Source organism: Anopheles nili, chromosome 2 (genome assembly GCF_943737925.1).
Source record: "Anopheles nili chromosome 2, idAnoNiliSN_F5_01, whole genome shotgun sequence".
Lineage (NCBI taxonomy): Eukaryota > Metazoa > Arthropoda > Insecta > Diptera > Culicidae > Anopheles > Anopheles nili.
This window is the reverse complement of record NC_071291.1, coordinates 18,759,414-18,783,657: the sequence shown is the minus strand read 5'-3', so window position 1 is coordinate 18,783,657 and position 24,244 is coordinate 18,759,414. Positions and strand designations below refer to the sequence as shown.

Genomic DNA, 24,244 nt, shown 5'->3' with positions numbered 1-24,244 from the left:
GTCACTTCGTTGCGTTCAAGTTCGAGCCTTGTTGGCATTATCGCGAACTTTTTTCATAACAAATCTAATCGAATATGTGACCAAAATTTCCAATTCTTCCGTAGAACGGACGATCGTCACCGGGCATTTACAGGCTGGGGCGACTAGCAAGGCAGAAGTTTCCATTTCCCTATGACGTACCGTGCAAAAAGCAGGAGCGTAAAGTTTCCAAAGCGAATGTTGTTGTGAAACATAGACCATCGGTAGGAATTGTCCACAGCGCGTGTCGAGCTCTTAGGTTTACTGAACGTGGTGTCAACACAAAGCTATCATTGTTCCTCGCGAAGTGATCGCGCCACAATCGATGTCTCTGAGCATTTTTTCGTCGTAGAACTGATCTGCAGTCGCGCACGCCATTCGTCATGAGGAACTACATACCAGATATAATAATTTTGTAAGTTACGGTTAATTGTTTGCCGGCCCAAGATTCGTTAATCATCATCATCGCGCTTTTGGATCTCCGTAGGTTCATCATCATCGTCACGGTAACTATCGTACGGTTAGTTTCGCACATTCTGCACGAAACCCTCAGCGATGGACCGGACCTTGCTGCTCTTCCGGCCGGTGGAGTTGATGTACACCAGGCGGAGCTATCACTCAGTCAGCTGCTTGATCGGACATCGAAAGAGTACTCCTGGTTGCTGAGAATGATGGTAAACCTCTTCGGCTACCTCTGCATCTTCGTACCGGGAGTGCTTATCTACAAGTATGCTAAACGCACGAAGTACATGGAGCGGTCGGAACGATCGCACCTGTCGGCACTGGTAAAGTTCTGTTTCTCTGGCACATCGGCGGATGGCAGCGATCGCCCGTTGGACGGTCAACCTGGTGGTGGGAAGGGCAAACGCACCACCGCCCAGGAGTGTTTGCTGATGGGTTACTGTCTCGTGGGGCTGATGGGCTCCTATCTAACCTGGGGAGTTTTGCAGGAAAAGATCATGACCCAGGAGTATGAGGGTCCGGAGAAGCGCAAATCGCACTTTAAAGACTCCCAATTCCTAGTGTTCTCGAATCGAGTGCTCGGTTTCCTGATAACTGCCGTCTATCTTGTGGGCAAGCGCCAGTTCCGGCACCGTGCGCCACTGTACAAGTACTCGTTCGCTTCGTTTTCGAACATCATGAGCGCCTGGTTCCAGTACGAAGCACTAAAGTTCGTAAACTTCCCCACCCAGGTGCTAGCCAAGTCGTGCAAAATCATTCCAGTGATGATAATGGGCAAGATAATCTCACGCAACAAGTACGAATTCTACGAATACCTGACCGCGGTCATGATCTCCGTCGGTATGATCTTCTTCCTGACCGGTTCGACGGACGAATCGAAATCGACTGCCATGACGACGCTGACCGGTGTGCTACTCCTCACGTTCTACATGATCTTCGATAGCTTCACTTCGAACTGGCAGGGTGAGCTGTTCAAATCGTACTCGATGTCATCCATCCAGATGATGTGTGGCGTGAATCTGTTCAGCACGCTCTTTACCGGAGCGTCACTCGCCATGCAGGGCGGGTTCTACAGCTCGCTTGTCTTTGCCGTCGACCATCCGAAGTTTGTGGTCGATTGTGTAGTCCTTTCCATCTCGTCTGCGATCGGGCAGCTGTTCATCTTCTACACGATCGCTACCTTTGGCGCGGTGGTGTTCACGATCATCATGACACTGCGCCAGGCCATCGCAATACTGCTGTCCTGCCTGATCTACCAGCACCGAATTTCTTCCCTTGGCGTGATCGGCGTGCTGATAGTGTTTCTGGCAATCTTTCTACGGGTGTACTGTAATCACCGGCTGATGGCCATCAAACAGAGACACCAGGCAGCCCAGGGGAGCGGTAGCAGCAAACCACGCATCAACGTTTAGGCCGGTTGTGGCGTATCGTTTACTTAACCAGTAGTTGCAGCGTTTATGATTCAACGATTTCGGTGTTCTTTCTTTCCGTTAGGCGAGAGAGTGAGAACACATACGAGTTAGGGATGGCTAGCTTTTGCTGCTCCGGCTTCTAACACAACGGCCCAGTACCAGTTAATCAGTAGACGTTTTATCGAACAGCTTATACGCTGCGATAGATAAGAAATTTTATTTATGTACACGAAAGCTGATAGGCGAAAGCGAACGCAACCAACGGTGTAGATTGAAGTAGCCAAATACAAACCGACCGTAAAGTACGCTTAATGCTTGTTCTAACCAAAAACGAGACGATTGATCGATTGTGAATCATGATCAGTATGTGTAATGTTAAAATGGTGATCAATAAAATTCCAAAACGAATAACACAGAGATACGTATTTTTATTCTTTATTAGATATGAATCCATTATTATTTGCATGTACAAATCTTCCCCATGCAATTCTTCCATTCCAGCCATTAGCTATTGACACTTCCTTTCGCAAAAGGGGACAATTAAAAAGAGCATTGCGTGTTTTGAAACACACCTGAAAACAGATGAAGATTGTAAAATAATTATGCGTTCATTTCTCCTCTACAGCTCACAACAATTCCAAATTTATGGTGATAATACGATTGTAACTACTGTGATCAAAGCGGTTTATAATGGGCCGTTGCTTGTGTGCCAGGAATGAATAAAAGCAGTGAGCTACATATTTCTGGGGATTTGTTGCGACAGCGCCTGCCGTATCAGTATAGATCAAATCAGGGCAGCCGATAGATCAGCATCATGATACGATTGAAAATCGCTAAATGGACGCTGCGTTTGCTAACGATCAGCATGCTGCTGCAGGACATTTATGGGCAGACAACCGTTTCTAGTGCCAAGGTGGTGAAGGTATGAAAAACAGATGATGAAGAAAAGAAAAGCAAAATAATCGTGCTAAGACCTCTCATTAATGTTACCACAGAAAGCTTATCGGCTGATCATCATGGACTATGAAAAAGTAGGAGCACCGGTATGTATTGAAAGCATCGTTGCTACAAAGAATACTATTAATGTTCTCATTATTCTCTTTAAATCACTCAGCAAACAGTTGTTGTGCAGGTAGTATGATATTTTTTATTGCAATGATAAGCCGTTTTTTAACGTATTCGTTTTGTTCCCCAGACGACAATGGCGCCAGCAGTCCTCCCACAGGTATGATATTGGAAAAAGGCAGTTTACACACTCAGAATGCGTTTGAATGATTACAACATTACTTGTAGGGTGTAATTGCGGGAGATTCGTTCAGAAGTGGCAATATGTTTGCTCAACCGGTAAGGACTCTTCCTGCTGATATCGCGAAATGTTTTCACACAACCCGTCTGGTACGTTTGCAGGTGGCATACTCCTTTTTACCATATGCGTTTCAAGGAGCTGGTCAAACGTCGGTTACCGAGTGCACGAATTGCACGACGAGTGCTCCCTTGGAGGATCTGAGCTTTGATTACAGCAATTTCACCTGGATACAAAATGCCAGCTATGCTGACTACGGCAGCGCTGATGCGAGCAACATTCTTGGTAACGCTAAATGCCACATGATTTGATAAAGGGATAGGGATTGTGCAGCCTACTTGTGAATGATACTTTTTTTTCTGTATTTCCAGCAACAATGCCATTGGGGGTCGCCAGTACCACGGCAGCTCCAACGAGTACCTCTCCTGCTAAAAGCACGGATAACCCGATCACCAGCACATCTCAGGCTCCATCGACTACCCAGGCTAGCGCGAGGACAACTACGCCAGCGAAACGTACTAAAACTCCCAAGAAAACAACAACTACGACCACGACTACTACCACGACAACTACGACCACGACTACCGAGCCTCCGAGGCGGAAAACTAAAAAACCCAAAAAGAACGGCAAAGCCATGCCGATGACAACGACGACTACGACTACCACTGAACCGCCGAGGAAAAAGACAAAACACATGCGAAAAATAAAGGACGAATCGACTACCGAGCCATCCAGCACCTCGACGACTAAGAAGTTGTCAAAGCAAAAGCGCAAGGAGCAGAACACGGAATAAGGCAATTTAGATCCCACTGCGAAAGCTGTGCTGTTAAAGAGCAATCGCCTAAAAACAATTAAAGTACATTACAAGGAGGTGTATAAAGTGAATAAAACCCCTCACCGTGTCGCAATCTGGAATGCGAGCTCTGCAGTCGACAGTTGTTTATTAATGATACTAATTTGCGAAATTTTGATTCGGTAATGAGAAATTATAAATGCACCCTTCACACAGCCAGCGGGCCTTTTAGGGTAGCTGTGGGATTTGATTATGCTTCTTTTTTCCCTCACTTGACAAGGGCGTAATACCGTTAAAAGAGCTTATGTTACATAGAAAAAGTACAAAACAAGGCTAACGAACGGGTGGCCTTCGTCACCGGGCGCACGAACAGGTAGCTCAGGGATAGTTCTGTTTCTAGCGATTGGAAATAAACGAGATTCACCTGAACTACAACAGGACTATGACGTGAGTTTCACTTCACATGCGCTTCAGCAAAAAATTGAGCAACATTGCGTGGGAAATGGAAAAAGTTTACCCTTCATATTTTCGTCAAGACTAGCCAATTCAACTTTACCATTTTAATAACTGCCACAAAACAGGACGGATTTCGTGATTTCGTTAGATTTTGTGATTGTTCGTTTTGGAAACGTACGGACCAACCAGTGTTGACAACCCGTAAAGTACGACAGTAAGGCACTTCTTCGCCGACCATCCAATATATCCGATGGTCAGTGAGGCACGTTGATTGCAGATTGGAATGACCGGAAATGAAAACATACATGGGCATGGAGAGTGCGCCGGGAACGGGGCTTCAATCACGTATACCGAGATCTGAAGGTTCCACGCATGCGAACTCTTCCCCTATGGCGAAAGGTTAGTGCTTTTCAAATCTCAACTGCGAACAGCTGCGTCAAAGCACGGTAGCCGAGGTTGGAAAATAAAAGCTGCGCCACAAACTTTACAAGCCATTACGGTATACCTCTTTTATTTCTACGCCCGTGGAGGGCCCATTACAGAAAGAAAATAGTAATTTCAAACGGCGCACACACGTATCATAATTAAAGCACCGTATCGGATGTCCTCACGCTAGATGGGTGTTATTTTTGAACTGCTTTGTACTGGCACATCGCACGCTTGCTCGTGCCGGTAAGTGCCGTAATCGCCGTAATGGTAATGACGGCAAAAAAAATAACGAGTGATGAACGTTAATAGCTACAATTGGAGATGGTGGACTCTTGGGATTGGTGGTTTTGCGTGGAAACCCAAACACATTAAAAAACGCTTCAAATTAAACCATTGAGATTTGCTGCCTTCGGGCTAGCAAAAGAAAATCATGCACAATGTAAATAAGTCAATGCGACGAGTTCTCGAAACTACAACCTTTGTTGTAATAACTCGCTTGACCTCCCAGCGAATGGGCCACGTGAACGCAGGGTGGATGGGAATAAACTTAATTTCCTATCAATTTCTCTTGCATTTCTCCGGCTCGCCTGATTGCGCCCAACGATCACTGTAGCTGTTGCACATCGCGCAAGACGACAGATAGAGAAAGAAAAAAAAACATAAATAGAGAAAAACAAAGGGGGATGGAAAGCAACAAAGAAAACCACATAAGCTCTTCTATGCCAGCCGTTGTCTCAAGTCCTTCGCTCAAAGCTCGGAAGCGATGGCGGAAAAACTCGTAAAAGGATACAACGCACGAGGACGATCGGATCGGGCAGATTGTCTCAAATCGTCGTCCAGTCTCGGCGTGCCACGGTAGCTGCATTTCAGTGCCGGAAGTTGCGGAATGCTTGCTCTACTTTGTGAGGCGTGGAGCAACACTCCGCAAACCATGCGCCGTTAGCCCTGGGCGGATGTGAACCGCATTGTACTCGGCCGTTTCTTCGCCGATGCCCCGACAATGGTTTCATCAAACGCCACTTCCACCGAGGGACAAGACATGGCACAGATACGTGCTGCAGATACGATGAAAAGCGATGTGTTATCCGCTCGGTGGTACATTCGTGGCATTGTTTCAGTGACTGTGCCATCCTGTTGATGATACGACTCGGTGCTGGTTGTGACGTGGTATCCACCAGTTGCCGGTTTGAATTTGGGTTGGTTTTGTGAAAGACTTGCGCTGGTTTCCTTTCTTGCCTATCCTCTGCACGTTATTTGCACAGTAGTCCATTTGTTGCACCGCTTTTTGCAACAGCGCTCTCGAAATGCTGTAAAAATGACCAACAACTCATCCTCGGGAATAAGGGAAGGACAAGGGAAGTAGCCTGTAGCACAGGGGCGGCTCATCATCCGTTACAAGGAACTTTTCAAATCGTTTTGTGCGTTTAGCCGAAAGAAAGAATCCGGCTGAATAGTTTTCAATTTGCATCCACCGCATGGTGGAGACGCCTGGTCGTTCACAGTGTAGGTGATGGAGACGCCTGGTCGCTCACAGCACAATGGTTTATTGTAACGCAAAACAATAGTCACAATTCGCGAAATGCTTACGTTATAGTGTGGGTATCATTGAAACAGATTTCGATAAGTTACACTGAAATTGGTAAAATTCGCAACAAAAAAGTGGTAGAGTAAAGAATTGACACTGCCAACGTATTTTTTTAAAGAAAAAACTCGAATGCTAATAACCGCTGCAGGAGCTGATGAATGCGTTCTTTTTATCCATTGATACAAGGCTGTTTTACGTTGCCGTTGGTCTGATGCACTGGTATCGTAGCGGTACTGCATTGAATCGGATTTTTCCCTCCAATAGGGTTCATAAGGAGTTGATAATCAGTATGGAAATGGAAAAGCTCATATCGGAAAAACTGTCATCATCGATAGCTGTTACCGCCGATGGTCTGTGACGGTCTACGGAACCTTCCGAAGGCTGTACTTGCGTGTTCATAGGAGCAAAATGAGTCGACGGGATTGGATGAAAGTCTCTCTTTTGGATTTTGCAGAATGGTGCCATCGCTTGGAAACAGGAAACGAGAACGGGCCAGAAAAACGAAGGTCATTTTCGGAGTAGCAAAAAAAAAAAGGTTACCCGTTAGTCGCACATGCAGCTGGTGAAACAGTTTCCAATCAATGTCATCCCATTTCGAATGAAGTGGACATGCATATTTTAGGACAACTGTCAGCCGTGCCGTGGGCTGCACCACCCGAACCGGGTTGAGTAGTGAATATTCATTTCAAAAGGGTCGAATGAATTATATAAAAAAAACATTTCATAAAGACTTCTGAAAGCAGAGAATTTGATTGGGTACAAGTTTATCACATAGGGCAATGATGGTACTACAATTTTTAGGTTACTAAAAAAGCTATTTTAAAAAAAGAGGCATAGGATATAAACTATGCCAATGAAGTTAAAATAAATGTTGTTGAGCCTATCGAAAAACAACTATGTTAAGTATGATTTAGCAGTATCGTTAAAAAAGGTGAGAAATTATGGTGCAAAGACTTCATTTTCCAGGCGTAATATTCCTCCTCGATTGATCGTTGATAGGTAATCACTCGGTAAGAATATTTTGGCAGCTGCTTCTACATTCCATTAGTAACGCAGTTTACTAGCTCAAAGTGGAGAGCTAACATCATGATCAAGCTGGTTTTTATTTTTTTTCTTGCTTCCATAAAAAGGATAAAAAATCAAAATGAACTTGATTGGTGTTTGAAGAACCATCGGAAAGGTTACGACAGGATCAAAAAAACATAACTATTGTTTCTAGCCGCCCAAAAGCAACATGGTTGGAGTAGGTTGATGGGCAGGAAATAGAGACTGTTTCCTCGTTTCCGGTCTGTAATCGTGTTTGATCGACGTCAACCCTCCCCACCGGATGTTGTTTCGAGGGCCTTGTGCGGTACAAATTCGCACCAAAGCAGCAGCAATCGTGAGGCCGTAGACACAATAATGCCGGAAAGAATGCGACCGCCTCGATTACGACGCTAGAAAGGATCGATTGGTTGGAAGGGGAGGCGCACATAAAAATCCCAAAGGTTGTTAAGACATGATTTAAGGGACGACGAATGCTTGGCAGGAATTTATGCGGCTTCCTTACGCTACTGGCAGCTTTGCCTGTGCGGTACTTGACAGGCTGGAAAACACACACTGGATAACGGTGAACTACTCGAAACCACGCTGCCATTTTTAGGGAGAAAAGCGCAAGGGTTCACCGTGCGACGGCTTGGGGTCAGTGAGATTTTCCAACGTACTGGAAGCTGGTGGCTGGCAGGACGAAGGGCAGGGAACAGACACAAAGCAATAAGCTTTCCCAGCCGTCGCAACACGCTTTTCTCCGAAACGGGCAAGGAATGCCATTAGCCAGTGCCGGCTGTGTTCTAAGCAGGAAAAGGACGCGATGTTGTGATAGGACCAGGGACGGCAAAAAGGGGTACGTGGTATTTATGAGGTTATCCAAAGATATTGCTCCTGGCGCCATAAACCACAGGGATTAGGATTACTTCATTCGTTTCGTGTTAGCTAGAGAAGGTCGTTGTGAAACTTTCGTTTGCGAATCGATCCAGCGAACCTGCAGGAAGCACCTGACGGATGGAAACAGAAATACCTTTGTGTTATGATTCACTTCCATTTTGGTGTTTTGTTTTGTGTAAAAAAGAAATGTTTAGATTAAATGGTACTTTTCGTAGCGCACAAAGAACAGCCCAAATTGTTCTCCGAAGATCGATCGATAGGTTATTGTTAAAAATTTCTCTCACTTTCATACTCCCGAGAAACAAGCCCTTCCAAGAAGCGGCAAGAATAACTTTTCAATTCGAATTCTCTGGAATCAATTCGTTGGCTTGTGTTTCTTTTGATTTTTGGCGAAATGAAGCATGTAACCGCACGAGCACGTGCCGCGTCGTGTGAATGTGAAATGTCACACACCACGCGGCGCCGGTTGATGAGGGTTCAACCTCCCTCCCAAACCGATCGTTAATTTGCATATCATCTTCACGGCGCGGCGTGCCGTGGCCGTGCGCCCGAAATACGATGCTCGTTCGCGTGCGTTATTTGTGCTTCATAATTGAAAACGCTGCCCGTACGATACGGTATAGGATGAGCCCGCGTAACGCGAGCGCGACGTGACGTTGGGTTGGCGGGAATGCAAAATGAAAAATTACATGCACGTACCCGTGCCGCGTGCTTTGAGGGCCATAGTGTTGGGGTCCTCATTTTCTGGTCTTTTCGTCGTCAGTCTATTCTGTTTGTCGCATACATTATGCATGGAACGGGAGGGCACGCTTTGTTGCATTCCGGACCACATCCCAAACACGGGTCGGGCGTTCTGCAAAAAAGGACCCTCCCGGTACGTTACGCACAGGCAAACAAAGGACTCCTCTGGTGCTGGTCGATCGCCAAACAAGCCGCTCGGTTGGTTCGCTGAGTGGCGGGCCACAGCTTCGGCCAGCCGAAGGAATTCGATTAAAAGCTTCGCCGTCTGCCGGTGCGATTATACAAAGGACGAGCACTCGGCACTCAGCTCCGATGCGGTAGCTCATGCGAAATTGCTAGGCGACGAACTGTGCGTCACGTGAGGCGCGTTTGGCGTTTTCCACGCCTGCTTTGAGCCCATACCGAGCGAAAAGCCCATCCATCTTTGTGACCGAAGGCGCGCAGTAGGCTGGTCGTTCGGCGGGCCTGGGGCGTTTATTTTTCATGATTAATTCGAGTGCATAAGCCGCAAAATTAGCACTCCGCAAACCAGCGGCAACCGGTGGGATGAGATTGAGTTATTTTCTTTTTCTTAAATTCCAATTTGCTTTCACCGAGATTTGTCTTTTCCTTAGGCCATCCTTCTTTGACCGGTGCGTGATTGATGTGATGGTGAATCGCTGACTTTTCCTCGACGGTCGATGAAAGCATGAATGGAGCGTCTTAAATAGCCGGTATCTCGGGCCATCGGACTAACGGACGCTACGTTAGCACAACTTCGGATGCTCAACGGCGTGCCCAACGCCGTCCCACCTCACGGGAGTGGCCTCACGAAGAGAACTCAACACACGCCCGACGGACCGAACGGACCCACCGGCAGCCGACGGGACGAACGGGCTGTTTTGGCGTGGCATTTCGGGTGTTGGTTTCCATTTTCGCTTCACTGTCGATTCGATTCTTACTCGCGGTTGGCACAAGCCGAGATTTTCATTCAGTCTGGTGGTAAAAATCACGTCCTGCGGTTTTGTGCGTAGTTGTCCTGTCCGTCAAGCCCGAGGTGTGTTTTTGGGGATGAGCTAGCGTTTTTTGGGTTACTCTGCTTTGCGCCGACTTTCTCTAGCAATCGGAACCAGCTAGATTAGTTGCTTAAGTTGGATGTTCTAGACAGTCAAGTGGCGTTCCACCGTGCATACGTATACAACACGCTCAGTCCCGGAAGTCGTCCCCGAACTCCTTCAGGAACTCAATGACTTCGCGCACGGGCTTCGAACCCTACAATCGCAAGGATTGCGGAAATTTTGGGCTCCGGGTTCCGGTGAGATAGTGATAGAGCACAAAAAAGGTGAAACTACGGCACAAAACTAGGTCCCATCGACCGATCTCGTGGTCACACAACCATACGTCGCTCTAAGTGTCCTTTTCGGGGGCGTTGCGTCTAGGTTGGCCAGCATCAGCAGTGATTAGGAAAAACTCCACGAAAAGGGTGCTGTGTAGCGTTTGTCTCGTTGTTTGTGTCGACTGTACCGGAAGAGACTCGTTGGGGCGAAGGTGAGAAAACTAATTGGACGTAAAAACGCAACACGTTCCGAGCCGCCTGTCCAAAACGGGGCGTCGTCGTGTTTCGTATCGGATGAAATTTTAATTGTTATGATACCGTACCTTCGCAGGGTGCTGTTGACGTCGTGCAATAGGTGTGGTGGCAGCGAAAAGGGGAAAAGGAGCGAGAAAAAAATAGAATAATTAAGGCACCACCGATCCTATCAAATGCCGTCGCCGTGTTATTGCACAATTGTTGCGGCCGCTGTGGTTTTATCGTGCGGTGTGAGCCACCCGTGAGGGTGATGTAAATTACATAATGAAGCAGTGATCGGGAAAGTGATTTCGCAACGATACGGTCGTGGTGCGAGTACATCGAAACCCATCTAGTGAAGTGTGTGAGTGAGTGAGTAAGAAAGAGAGTACAGCGCGTCGTGATCATCATCCGGAAGGATCCGCTAACACCGTCACGTGCGTGAGCTCGCTGAGCAATCGGACGGAGCCATGGATAAGGATTTAACGACTGCTCAGAGGTAATTCCATTTATTTATTTTATTTATTCTTGCACCTCGCGCCATCAACAAATGTCCGTTCGCGATCCGCGGGGCTTTTTTATGTGCCACCCTTGCCGTCTGGGGTGGCAAATAACGCTTAAAAGTTCAACATAAAATGTATTTACCGTGTGCTGGCGAGGCAATCAGTTGGTCATAAAAATGGGCACCCGTCCGGGAACGTCTCTTCGGTCGCGTTTATCGATTGGTCGTTTATTTGCGCTTAAAATTTCACCAACCGTAGTGTTGTCCGGCTGATGGTGTTTGCTTTACTTTTGTTTATTTGTTGGTGATGTTTTCTCGCAGTGAGGTGGCAAGTTCTCGAGTGGTGCTTGCCAGAAGCGAATGCTTTGTGCGCTTTTTTTTAAATAAAGCTTGAACCCACATAAATGCGTTTGATGGTTGTTTGTCAAGCGTTAAACATCCACACGCTTACGGTGGCGTGAAAAAGAAAGAGAGAGAGCGAGAACGGAGAGGATTTGAACGACGAAACCATCAATCGTATTAAGTTGATGGCTTTCCGGAAGCGACTGAGCATCTGCTTATTGAACCATGAAAGTCCTTCAGCGTGGTATTCCGATTCCAAGGCGCTGCCCAGCATTACCAAGAAGACGTCGCTATCAGCAACGCACGGCTATTAATTGGAAAATTCTCATCCTCACTGATATTGCAGCTCATTAGGATCGTTTCTGCTCGAACCGGGCCATGCAGCGTTTATTGCCCCAAATAGGTGGGCACTCTGCTGCTGCATTGCACCCGTGTGGCTGCTCGCACATTCCAATTAGCCGGGCGTTCTGGGTGTGTCAGGCTAATTGGCGTAGGGTGTGAAACGGCAATTCCTCCTTATGGCCCACGGTCGCCTTGCTACACGTGTTCACGAGCGGTGCTTTAATGTGTGCCAAACGGGGCAGCAAATACCAACCGTTGAACCCGAGGGACATACCATGTACGCTGGCTGGTTGCTATCAAAACCCCACCATTTTGGGGTGGAAATCCCGCCACTCGTGATATTAACCGAATATGCCAAATGCCCTGCGTAAATGGGCGGTGTATTTTGTTGCTTTTCTGCGAACAAGCGAAGGGTTAAGTTATGAAGCTTAACTTCTTACGAAACTGGGATCCCGAAGGGTGAACGAAACGGTTAGCCCACAGCTTCGAAGGAGGGCGCCTGCAATCGAGCTCGGGCATTCTTGAATGGTACGGAAAAATAAAACGCTCGAGGGAAAATGTTTCAAATATCTCTCCGTTTTTTTTTTGTTCTCCCTCTTTTCGTTCGCGTGTGTTGTTGCGTTCCTGACAGTGGCGTTTGGCAGGCTTCTTAGAAACGGACGCCTTGGCAGTGCTGTCGTTTGCGTCGAGACACGAGAGCGGGCCTGTAAAGTTGTTCGCAGAATTTATGCCCGAATTTTCCGCCAATATGCTCGCCTGTCGGCCGTAGGCGTACGTTTGTTTGCCCTCCCAGAGATATGAGCCCGATGTACCGAGGCAGTGTTTAATAACGTCGAGAACACTGCAAAAGCCGATGGTCCCCGGGCTCGGCATTTACCGCCCAGCTGCACACGGGGTTGCGATTGCGTTCTTTTTCAGTTCGAGAAACATTTTTTGCCGCTAAAACCACATGCTCGAGGGCTAGGGTTAGGGTTTTATGATTCGTGTCTTTGGCCCAGGGAAGCCAGCTGCCATCGCAGATAAAGTGAATCATCCCTGGCCGGGCCACTTCATGCCGGGTTTCTGGGGAAAAAGGGAAGAACCATAAATGAAACAATTCATCTGAGGACTCGGTGGGCCATTTGTCTGCCAAACGACGGCCCCGGTGGTCGGTTTTGTCCTTGAGTTGCTTTATCGGCAGGAAATCCGACCGTAGCTCATGGCAACCGAAACAGATTTATGACCCCTCCAACGTCGAAGATAGGACGCGAAGGATGCCTCCACCGGATGAGCGAGATGATGAGATGAAAGGTTAACCTTACCTGAGCACACAGGCCTCACCTGAGCTCCCAAATGCCACGTCGTCACCGGGATGGGTCGTAGGGCTCGACCCCACGGCGGAACCTCAGCCTCGAAGGTACGAGTTCAACCTGTCGCCACATATGGCGCACCGCAGATCAACTCGAGCGTTTGCTGGGTTTGTGGTAACGGCTCGCCGTGGAGATAGTTTTCCACTCCAAAAAGGAACTCGAAGGATCCAAACTGAACCTGCATGATGATGAAATCGGCTCACCAAGACGTGCGGTTCCGTGGGAATGCGGGCAGATGGGCTCACCATCGGATTGTGGCATGAAGGGGCTTGTTTTTCTATGGTACTCTTTCTCTCACTGAAAAAACACCCTACCAGAATAGGCATCCCATAGTTAAGCTCCTCAAATCATGCATCGAGACGATGTTTCCGATGTCCCATCGCCACGCCTGTTATTAGAACAAATATCAACACTCTAACGAGGGAATGTAAACGCGCCCGCCCGATGGGACGGGGGTTTCAATGATAAATGGCGACGGTTCCGATCTAATCAGCGGCACGTGACGTTGATACGTGATAAGGAAAGAAAATGGGGGTCCTGTCATTGTCGGCACCATCGCCACACCACACCACGGATTCACGCTGGACAGTATCGTTAAGGTGACGTTAGTTATGATTATTAAGCCGCCGAGCGGAAACTTACCACCGGACGCCACGGGACAGCCGGAATATGGGCACCCTCTTCCCAAATGAATGCCGCCGTATGATGGCGATGAGATAATCACACCAAAGTTTCCGCCTGGCGTTGGCGTGAAGCTTTTCCTATTCTTCTTCTTCTGCTCCCTCTCGGTACTGCCAACGCATTTTCCCAGTACTCTCCGGGGGGAGTGTGTCCTTTTATTCCATTTCATCCACCCCCGTAAAAGGTCCTGCTAGGTGGGGAAAACTTTTTCTCCACTCACCGATAAAGCCACACCACGCTTCGACGTATTCAGATGTCGGTAGAACTTTACTATTCCCTGCTGCTCGGTGAGGTGTTCTGATGCCGAGCCGGAAAGAGCAAAAATTGAAGGAAACAAAAAAAAAGTAACTCCCTATCCTTGCTGGGTAATCCTTGTTCGCTGCGGGCGGCTGCTGGCATGCGAGCGTGTCGAGCGTACTTCGCACGAGAGGCAACCGACAGCTTCGAGAGAGGTGGTGTGTTGTTTTTCTGCCTACCAGACCCGGGTGCTAGGCGCAAGGACGATATGTGGGTGGTATCCGGCATCGATTTCTGTCATGGCGTGCTTCCGTGCATTCCCAAACCAACCCACCGGGGCATGTCACTCCGGTTGAGCCCGTTTGACGTGACTTATTCACGTGCGAATGATTCTAATGACCAGAACAAGAGCCCAAGCGAACTGAGGGTGGGAGTGAGAGAATGAATAAAAAAATCCCGACCACCAGCACATGTGTATGTGGGCCATGGATGCGCCCTCGGGTGGATGCAGCGAATCAGTTCCTGGGATGCTCGCGGACGGCCTTTCGAAAGGCCCATAATCGTTACGTCGATGTGCGGTGTTGTGTAAGAAGTTGACAGCTGACGGTCTGTGTTCGGGTCGGTCTCTGATAAGCGCACCGAACCGTGATAGAACGGGCAGCAGAAAAAGCCGTCCAAACACGACTGCCAGGAGGAGGATCGTTAGCCGGTCGCACTTGTGCCTGCAAATCGATGCGGTAGGTTGAACCGAGCGCTTTGCTTAATGGGCGTTGTGTGGCGCATTCCTACCGTACGCTGGCGTTGCTGATGATTTATCCCACGAATGTTGTGCTTCATTTCTCCATTGACTCGTGAGGTTGAGCGGGGTTTCTTGGGGATATCCTTTACAGACACATCCCATACCACATTTGGGGTCTTAGATTTGAGGCATCCGTTTCGGCATGACGTCAGCAAAAGGCTCAAGAACATCAAGGGAAAAGGGAAAATAACACACGAGCTCGAGACCGTGGAAGGATTCGTGTCAATCGTACGGGAAGGTAAAAGTGAACGTCGCACGTGTGCCATCACAGGAAGGTTGTCCGGAACGACTGGGGCTAAGAACGATCGGCATCTTCGGTATCGGTTTGTTTGCGTGAGCTCAGCACCGGTTAACAAGCTTAACAGAGGCGGATGAAGTCACAGCCAAAATCACCGATACGCCCCGACGATGACGAGCTCATCGCGCGTCGCTGTTCGGAATGTTTCAATTTGCTTGCAGGCGGTACCTCGTTTCGGAAAGCATCCTTTTTGCCCAACGGGAAACGAGCATAATATAGGCTCGTCTGGGGTGTAATGTTTCGGGGAAATTTGTTTACGCGAGAACGGGAGGAAGCGACGAAACAAAAAGAAGCGAAACTCGAACTCCTGACCCTGCCGAGGACGGTTGTTGGCATCGTGCATGTTTGAGCCATGTCGGTTGATTATTGACTATACGTTCGAGCGCACCCATGTGCGTGGTCTGGGCGATATTCGATCGCACGCGGCAACGATAATGGCTTCGTGGAGGCAGAGAAAATCGATCCGGCGTTCATTTGAATATTTATTAACGAACCAGACGCGAACAGGGCACGTGCCGATGAGAGGTAACATTAGCGCTTATTTCATTTACTATGCAGTAGCTGATCGATTTACGCAGCTGACATCATTTACAGTACCGCCCCAACTGATTCCAAATAATTAAGAATCGATCGCCGATCGCGCGGCCTTTGAAGGGCAGAAATGCTATTCGCAGTTGCGTTTTGCGTGTGTGTGCATTGGAATGGAAATGTTTCAATAATTAAAGGGCACGATTTTCGTTGGTAAGTATCACCAAAGGAGGCACTTATATTTGATTACGGTTCAAGTGAGGAATTCGCGAGCCATCGCCCAAAACGTGTTGCGCCAAGCTGCCGCTTATTAGGTGATGGGTATAAATTTGTTATGCTCGAACCATCAAATTAGGCAGCGTTTGCGGAACGCCATGCGTGCTTAATTGCGACCATTAACGCAATTTACGTGCGCTGTGTGAACTTTCGCCAAGCTCGAGTTCATTCACGGGCGTAATTGAATTGGTAAGGGGGTACCAAAACACCCACTATCTGCATCGTGCTCGACCGGGTGCGCAAACAAAGGAGTGCCGAACCACCGGAAACCGGTACAGTCAATCGAATGAAGCGTAGGCTTCGCTCAGTTCTTCACCAAGTGAGGAACGAGGTCAAGAACTTTGCCACGCCGTTGTCTTATCAAAACCGGGCGCCAAAAGAGGCTCACCCGAGGTAACGGTAACCTGAGTAGAGACTGAAGGAGGCTTCAAGATTGCGGCCATGGGTCTAGTGGTTGCGGACCTTACTCACCACCTAAACACACACACACACGTACGCCATCTCATGTCCTGTGTGGGCGTTGGACGGATATGAAGAAACGAATCGAGCGAGTCAACTGTTTCAACCTTCGCTCGGAAGGTACGACGATGGGTGCAAAGTGCTGATACAGCGCGACCACTCTGCAGAAGAGGCTGAATCCGATTCACGTTCGTTTTGTAGCGATTCGCTTGACTTGGGTTTGTATTCGATCAGCTGCGTAGGAGGAAGGCAAGCGAAGAGTCGTTGTTTTGTGTACCGATTTCCCTTGGGTAATTATTGCGCATCCTGCAAACAGCTCGAATGTCAGCTTGCGGTGGTTTAATGCTCCTTCCAACGAATGGTTATGTTGCGTGGCTTAAAGCGTTCAAATAGTAGTAGAAAAGAAAATCTGTTCATAATATATACTGTAACGTGTCAGTGCCCAATGTAATGAAGCAATCTTTGGTAAAGAATAAAATTTTCACACGTCACTTTGCAGCATCGTGTTAGAAAATGTACGCAAATGGTTAGGCTGGTTGTGATGGAACCGGAACCGAATGAGATTAATTTACGAGTTACGCGGTAGCGCGGATGCGGGTCGACGTAATCCCTATTTTGTGAGGGCTTCCGCATTTAATTTCTGCGTCGGGTCATTTTGGTGGCGGCACACGGCTTGACCAGAGCTCCGGAGACATAAAAAAGGCAAAGTTTTACATCAAGGGCTTAGATCCAAATTTTATCACTGTTTTAAGTCACTTTTAATGGGTTTCCTGTCCGTTGGCAGGAACGTGAGAAAATTATGTTGTTATGATACTTTGCTGTTGCTATTTTTCATGATAGTTCTTTTTGAATCATTTTGACTAAATTTAATATACCATCTTTGCTGGAGAACTTTCCCTCCCAATGTATGCTACTCGGAACATTCTTTTACAAACCGTTCAAGGTGTATGATTGCATCCGCTTTGTGTGTGTTTTTTTTCAAAAGAACTTTTCATTGCCGAAGTAGCGGAATTTTCAATTAAAACTTTCAACCAGGATTTTTAGTGATTCCCATAGCGAACACTAACTTTCGTTCTAAAGTTACATGACGATATGTGGAACCATCGGAGTGAGAGGTGAAAGCGTTTCACGCTTTGTCTAATTTTAACAACACAGCAGAAGAGAAGCACAAGCGTGGTGTACGTGGGTTGAAAAAAAAAGTATATTACTTTGTTAACGATTTTGAGGTTTCAATATTCGAGATGGCAGAGTGTAGGGTGAGACGGAGATCCTTCGCTCAAAAGGAACTCCCCTTGCAATGTTCCTGAGTTTGCTTTTGACACAAAGCTCATTGAGCGCCGAGGGCCTATATTACATTTTAGCTTTTGCTCTTCTGTTCGCTAGCATCCTTGCTGTATCCGTGTCCGCTTTGGGGCGCTTGTTCGTTTTCCTAAAAGGCCTGCTTATCTCGTGAGTTTGGATAAAATGAGGATAAAGTAGAAAAAAAACGGCAAAGTCTTTCGGCTAAGCTGTGCCGAAGCGCACTGAACGGTATCCAATTGAAACGGTCAAATTAAATTAAACCGCCCTGGAGGCCGACGGATGGAACGAAATGATGAGCCGTTCATCGTGACGTGTTTTGTATGTCTGCCGATAGGCTACAGTGGACACGGTAAATTGGTCGAATTAAAGTGAACGCATTTGGGATCCGATGGAAAGCGCCGGAGCGGAACGTTTGGTAATTTTGGGCCCAACACTGGATCGCCGCTTTGTCTTCAGCACTGTTATGCCATGGTGTCCGTGCGGCGCTAATGAAGATACGTAATGGACGATATTTCAAGGGGAAAAAAATTTTGAACCTATCGCATTTGTACTCCATTAAGAGCATTGAAAATCAATTCGTTCAGTCCTGGATCTACCCCATCAAAATGGGGAAAACCATTTATAAAAAAAGGTCCAACCTTTAAGCTTCACTTTTGTGTCGATGTAAGAAGCTATCAGATAAAAGTGATAAAATCGTAGATAAAATCCGCTGTTACCACTGCGGGCTATGAGAGGCATATACTTCATCATCTAACGAGCACCTATTGTCCGACTTTCGAACCTTTCTTTGGCCTTTTCATCGTCGCACCTTTTAACCTTCAATGGCCAGGTGTGAAACGGAACGCCCCTTCACCGCTCGTACGATGAACGGGGCATTCGGTAGAAAATCTTTTAAATTGGAAATTAAATCTCGCTCGAGTGCAATCGTATTAGATGCAAGGACGACGACCATAATCCGACGATTTGGATGGTTTTTCCATTAGCTCGCTTGCTGCGAGGAGAGTCGGAAAGAGCGACCATAGTAGCAAGGCGAATCCAGGCACAAAGCTTCATCAGTTGGGTGGGCGACTCGGTGAGGTAAATGGTTTATTTATTACTAGTGCCGGTGTTTTTCCGAGCGCACCAGTGAAAGTTCTACCACTCCACGAGGGGCATATTCTGTAATTTCATTTCGTTGAGTCATTCGAAAGTTTTGCTACCGGAATTTGGGGGCATAAAATTTTAATGAAGCAAAGCAGACCAGCTCAACATAAATTAATAATATTTGTCATGCTTAACGTAAGCCGTTGAGCTCGGTAAGAAGGATTGACGATGTTTTCCAACAGGACGCTTTCTGGCAGGTGCTGGTGAGTGAGCACACCGAAATCAGTCAAAACCATTCGCTCATTCGAGTGAAAAGGGCTTATATTAGCAGTAAATTAATCCATCGTGCACTTTGCTCCATAAACCACCGTGTGCCATCGGGTTCCGGGGGAGAGCACACATACTCCAGGGAAAACCAACGCACTTGACCTCGTTCGAGCGCCATTTCCAATGCACAATCTGGCAGGCGAGCATTTGTATGTGTGTTCGGGAAAATATGGCAAAATCGATTGGCAATTTATTAGTGCCTCATATCGTGCACCACATGAATGGAATGCCAGTGTTCGGTCCATCTGCCGTATGGCCGATGGGAGCAGTGTCCGTAATCCTTCGGTACCGGCGTGTGGAATGATCAACGAAAGGGATGTTGTGCATCGAGTGCAGCTAAACGGTCTCTACCGGTGCTGTTTCAATTCATTGAAGAACGACACTAATTGCCCTCTGTGCTACTGGTTCTGTGAAATCAACCTTCGCTAATCGGATGGAGTTGAATAGCTTCAAACCGAGGACGAGTGCCGTTCTATGGAGCTGCTGTTTGTACTTTAGGGGTTCATCAAGAATGTAGTACTTAAAACCGGGTTAATTCTCTATATGGTCTTTCAGTTTCTCTGCACTGGCTCTATGTTGGGGCCTGAGTCGTTTGAAAAACAGTAAAATAATGTTGCTTAGCACCAAATAGAAAAAAAAGGCTTAAAAATATTTCGCAACACAGTTATTTTAACGCTGGCTTGACAACAGTTTGCATGCAAACAATGCAACTAACGAGCCGTTAATGAATCTAGCCTGTTTGAACTCGTCCACCGTTCAACCATCCCCTGATGCTGATGAAGATGGCCGACTAACATGATACGTTCCACTTTTTCTGTCAGACACATTAGTGCGTGTTCCGGCTTGTTGACCTTAAATTGGCAGGCTTTTCCACGAACGCTGAACGATCAGCCGGCGTTCCCGAATATCGGCCACTCTGGAACCGGGGCATCATTTTCCGGTGCGACCTAGTGTGACGATTGCTATTATCATCCGTTTGTTTACCGTTACGACCGGGGAGGATCGTGAACGACATGCCCGGTCGGTCGATGGCACTGGTGGATTGCAGCACACCGTGTTAGACATGTACTTCATCACGCCTTAACGATGCTGGACGTGGCACACCAAACCGTACGTCCGCTATTCCTGCACCCACGCCGAGCCAGCGTACGGTACGGATGGTACGTGTCCGTAATGTAGGTCAGTGTGAAGTTGTCGAGATGAAATGCAAAAATCGATACTGTACTCACGCCGTGTCTGTGCGTGTTTTTTTTGTGTGTGGCAGGTGAATATGTTGTTTGCATTGCATAAAAACAAATTTTTGGAGAACATTTCGTGCATCGTGTTCGAGAGTGTCTGCGAGCTGTTTATGTATCGTATAAAAAAAAAACTGTGAATTGACCTTGAGTGACTTGAGGGTAACATACCAGGAAATCGAATCAATGTGGTGTTTATTTATGGAAAAATAGCGTGAGCTGTGGCGGTTGGCTGTTGCATGTTGCTGACATTTTAATACAACTTTAGCCGCGGCTCAACAAATGGGAACTGTGCTAGTGAGTTATTTATTTTCACCGTTGCTGGTGCGACAACCGTAGCGGGGGCCTTTCGCAATCGCAAGTTCGTTCGCAGATCGTTTGTACGAATGCACCAGCGCTGTAGGGATTCGAGCTGGATTTCACCATCATCAATCATCATGCCACCGAGTGTGGGAATCGTGAGCGTGTGATGCCACAGCCCTATCGTATGGATGTGTGGATAGGTGCTTGCGAGCGTATAGTTTGTTTTTGGCTCGCTTTTTCTTTCTCGCAACGCCACGAGTTGGTTCTTCTCCCATCACACAATCTGCTGCTACTCTTGCACTAGGTTGTAATATACAAATTGTTGCACTTTCTCGACGTTGTTCTGAAACAGAGAAACCACAACTTGTAGATCGCACTTGTTTGCCAACAAGTGGAAGCTATTTGCCAGTGGGACGTTGTGAACTTTAATCACACCCCACAATGCTGGCAACAGGGGTTTCTATTAACATGTTCGGTGCGCCTTGTGATGCCAGATCTCTCCCACGGTGGCATGGTAATTTAATCGTAGTAATCGACCATAGCACCATACGGCTACCGGATGAGAGGGTCGTGCGTGTAGGGAATGTGTTTTACTTTCAACCAAGTTGAAGCCCCGCTGTTGAATTGATTATGCAAAGTGAACGATTACTCACTGCACTCAAACTCGATGGAAGCGCTTCTATTGCCGGCAGCAGTGTTGCTTAGAGTTCTATAAATGAGATTCCAATGAAATCTCTTTTCAATTATGGCTTTTATGTGCTTTTCTACGCCCTTCAGCGGAAAATAAAATACGTACGCTTTTCGTGTGTAAAGCACGTCATTGGTCACAGAGTGTAAGAGTGCAATTTATGTTTCAATAAATCGATAGCCCGCTGTTCACGACATATCCTTCAGACTCATGCATGTGTGTTGTTGGTGTGTTGGGAGAATGTTTTTCTCTTCGTTTCTTAGACTCCCACAGGACTTGTTGATTTATTACAACAAGTAGCAAACCCATAATATATATCGACTGCGGAAAGCTGTCGTATGCAGCATGCCCCGTGGCATCAGACGGCAAATTTAATGCTGCGCTTTAGCATTTTTGTAGCCCGATCGTGCTCGCTTATCGTTCATCGAATGCGCATCAACGCCGTATGTAGTGCTAACAAATAAAAAGAATGTACGCACACAATCGCACAGTTCCTAAGCCGGGTCGGCATGTCTAACTCATCGAATAATTCCCATTTCTCCGAAGCACCCGGCGAGCTGATAATCCGATACCACCACGCCGTCTGTCTGCTAGAGCGTAGATTTTGAGGGGTGCCGTTCGTTATGGTGCCAAGGCTATCATTTATCTGTAAACAAGACACGACGGGTGTTGGGCGATATTTTCCCATCTGATACGTCATGGATTCGAGCAGCATAGCCATTTATGGGTTCACCGAAAAGAGAGCAATCTACCGAACTTAGCCCAGTGGTATGCGAACGGTTTCAAGTTCTGCAGACAAAATCGTTTCCAATCAATTGGCACTTTATCCCAGCCGGGATGCGTATGCGAGATGAGACGGAGCTGTTTTATGAACGTTTGTGCGATGGGATTATCGCACAATATTGCTTTCGTTGTTGCATCGTTAAGTGCTATCAAATATGTTACTGAGTGGATGTGTTACTGTGTCTTATACATAAAACGTTTGACGTATTTGTATAGTGCCTATCATGCCTATCAGTATCAAACAAAGTTCAGAAGTAAATATTTATAAAGGAGTTTTTAGTTCTCCGTTTGCCTGTAGGCCTAAATAAGGTGATCCAGCTACAGTTTCTATGTGTTTAGTTGCTTTTTTGTAAAACAATGATTAACCACAGATACATCCCTATTCCAGCTTAGCAGTTTCATCTGTTTAAAGATTAACAACACCAACAACCAGGCGTCTCCATTTCATTCAATAAATGGAGGCGCCTGGTTGTTGACGTTGTTTTTGCTATTGGGGTCAAAAAAGGTTCCGTTCTATACAAAGAGCCATAAAAAATATTCCATTCCATAGAATGTACTATGAAAAAAGTGCTGGAACACGGATGGCAAGGTTTACTCATGGGAACCCAGCTCATTGAAATAAAACCCTTTTTATTGCCTTCTTTTTCGCCTCGGTTGCGTAATCTGATCAAAGGAGCAACGTGAAAAGGATGAAAAACAGGAGCTGCTTATAGTACTAGCATTAAATACTGGCACTATCTGTTTACATGAGTGGTTTGTAGTGATTTTGTGCTGCTCTTTTCAGACTTAATAGCTCAAAATTACGTAAATGTAAAAATTTTTATTCTCATTTTTAACGTAAATCACTGTGCTTTGGAGGTTAATTCTGAATTGGAACTGTGCCTCATTCGGGATACAACTATGAAAGAAAAAAGAAACAATCGAATAATTAATCCCCCAGCCGACAAAGAATGCAAATTAAGATCTCGTTTTCGTTCTGAATTAGTTTCAATGTCATTAAACGCTGCTCTGAGTAGAGGATGATGGTGATGGGAATTAAGTTAATTACTCTAACGTGCGTCACCAAGTGAGGATATTGGGTTAACATTTTATTCATTACAGCAAAAAAAACTTGAGAATTTTACTTTTGGGATAAAACACCTGTACACCTGATAAAAGCATGTACTTGAATATAATAAAAGTTGTATTTTTAACAAGAAATTGTTACGCATCAAATACCACACTTATGTGGTTTATTTAGTTTCTCTTAACATTATGGAAAGCAAATCAACCTTTTATCTGGGTAGTTTATATCTTTATCGTTGATTTGAATATCTTCTAATTGTTTTATTTAGTTTATTTATCTCTTTATCGTTTATTTAAATATCTTCTAATTGTCATAGCATCCTCACAAAATGATTGCACAGTTCCGTAAGGTAACGTGTGTGGCAACCCTCACCGAAGTGGTACAAGCCAAAGAATACGATACCATAAAGATAACGAGAATCTGATTGCCGACGGTGCATTGTTACGGTGAGATAACCAAGACCGTACACGATGCCGAGATTCCAGAGTGAGCCACTTTCTCCGAGCACGAGTGAGCATTTTGGCCAGATTGTTGATGAAGAAATTTCTTGTGAAAAGTTCCACCATCTTTACGGCTCGGGGACGGCATTAAAATTAAGCGCACGAGCACCATGGTTCCACACCCGGAGGCCACACGCATTGTTCTGACGGTGAATTGTTTCCCGTTGGTGGATGGCTCAAGCACAGGTCGCTAGCAATGATGCATCAAACTAGGACCACGGCCAGAATCGACGAACCCGCAAGGGTAGGCAACTCAGAAGGAAAAACGGCTACTGTCAGCGGATCTCGATCGATCGTTCGTTAGGAAATCTTGCTCAGGCTGGCTGAGCTCGCGCGGATGGAATCAGCTGAAACATTCTTGAGCACTATTTGTCAGCCGACGCTTGGTTTGCGGCTCTGCAAAAGCTTCCTCGCAGCTTCAGTAGAAGATTACGGTTGAAGGTTCTCGAGCTGAGCAAGCAAGCGCGGTGGAA

General features: G+C 46.7%; 2 protein-coding genes across 2 annotated transcripts; both read left to right on the top strand.

The window, feature by feature from the left end:
* Window positions 1-65: 65 nt before the first annotated feature.
* On the top strand, window positions 66-2,224 carry LOC128730679 (adenosine 3'-phospho 5'-phosphosulfate transporter 1). Its single transcript, XM_053823754.1, has 2 exons — window positions 66-433; window positions 506-2,224. Exons 1-2 carry the CDS (start codon window positions 402-404, stop codon window positions 1,890-1,892), a joined length of 1,419 nt encoding a protein of 472 aa, XP_053679729.1. The 5' UTR covers window positions 66-401; the 3' UTR covers window positions 1,893-2,224.
* A 482-nt stretch (window positions 2,225-2,706) lies between these two features.
* LOC128731186 (integumentary mucin C.1-like) lies at window positions 2,707-3,988 on the top strand. The gene is made up of 4 exons (XM_053824293.1): window positions 2,707-2,814; window positions 2,888-2,935; window positions 3,300-3,480; window positions 3,567-3,988. The coding sequence occupies exons 1-4, from the start codon at window positions 2,707-2,709 to the stop codon at window positions 3,986-3,988; spliced, it is 759 nt and encodes a 252-aa protein (XP_053680268.1).
* The last annotated feature ends 20,256 nt before the right edge of the window (window positions 3,989-24,244 follow it).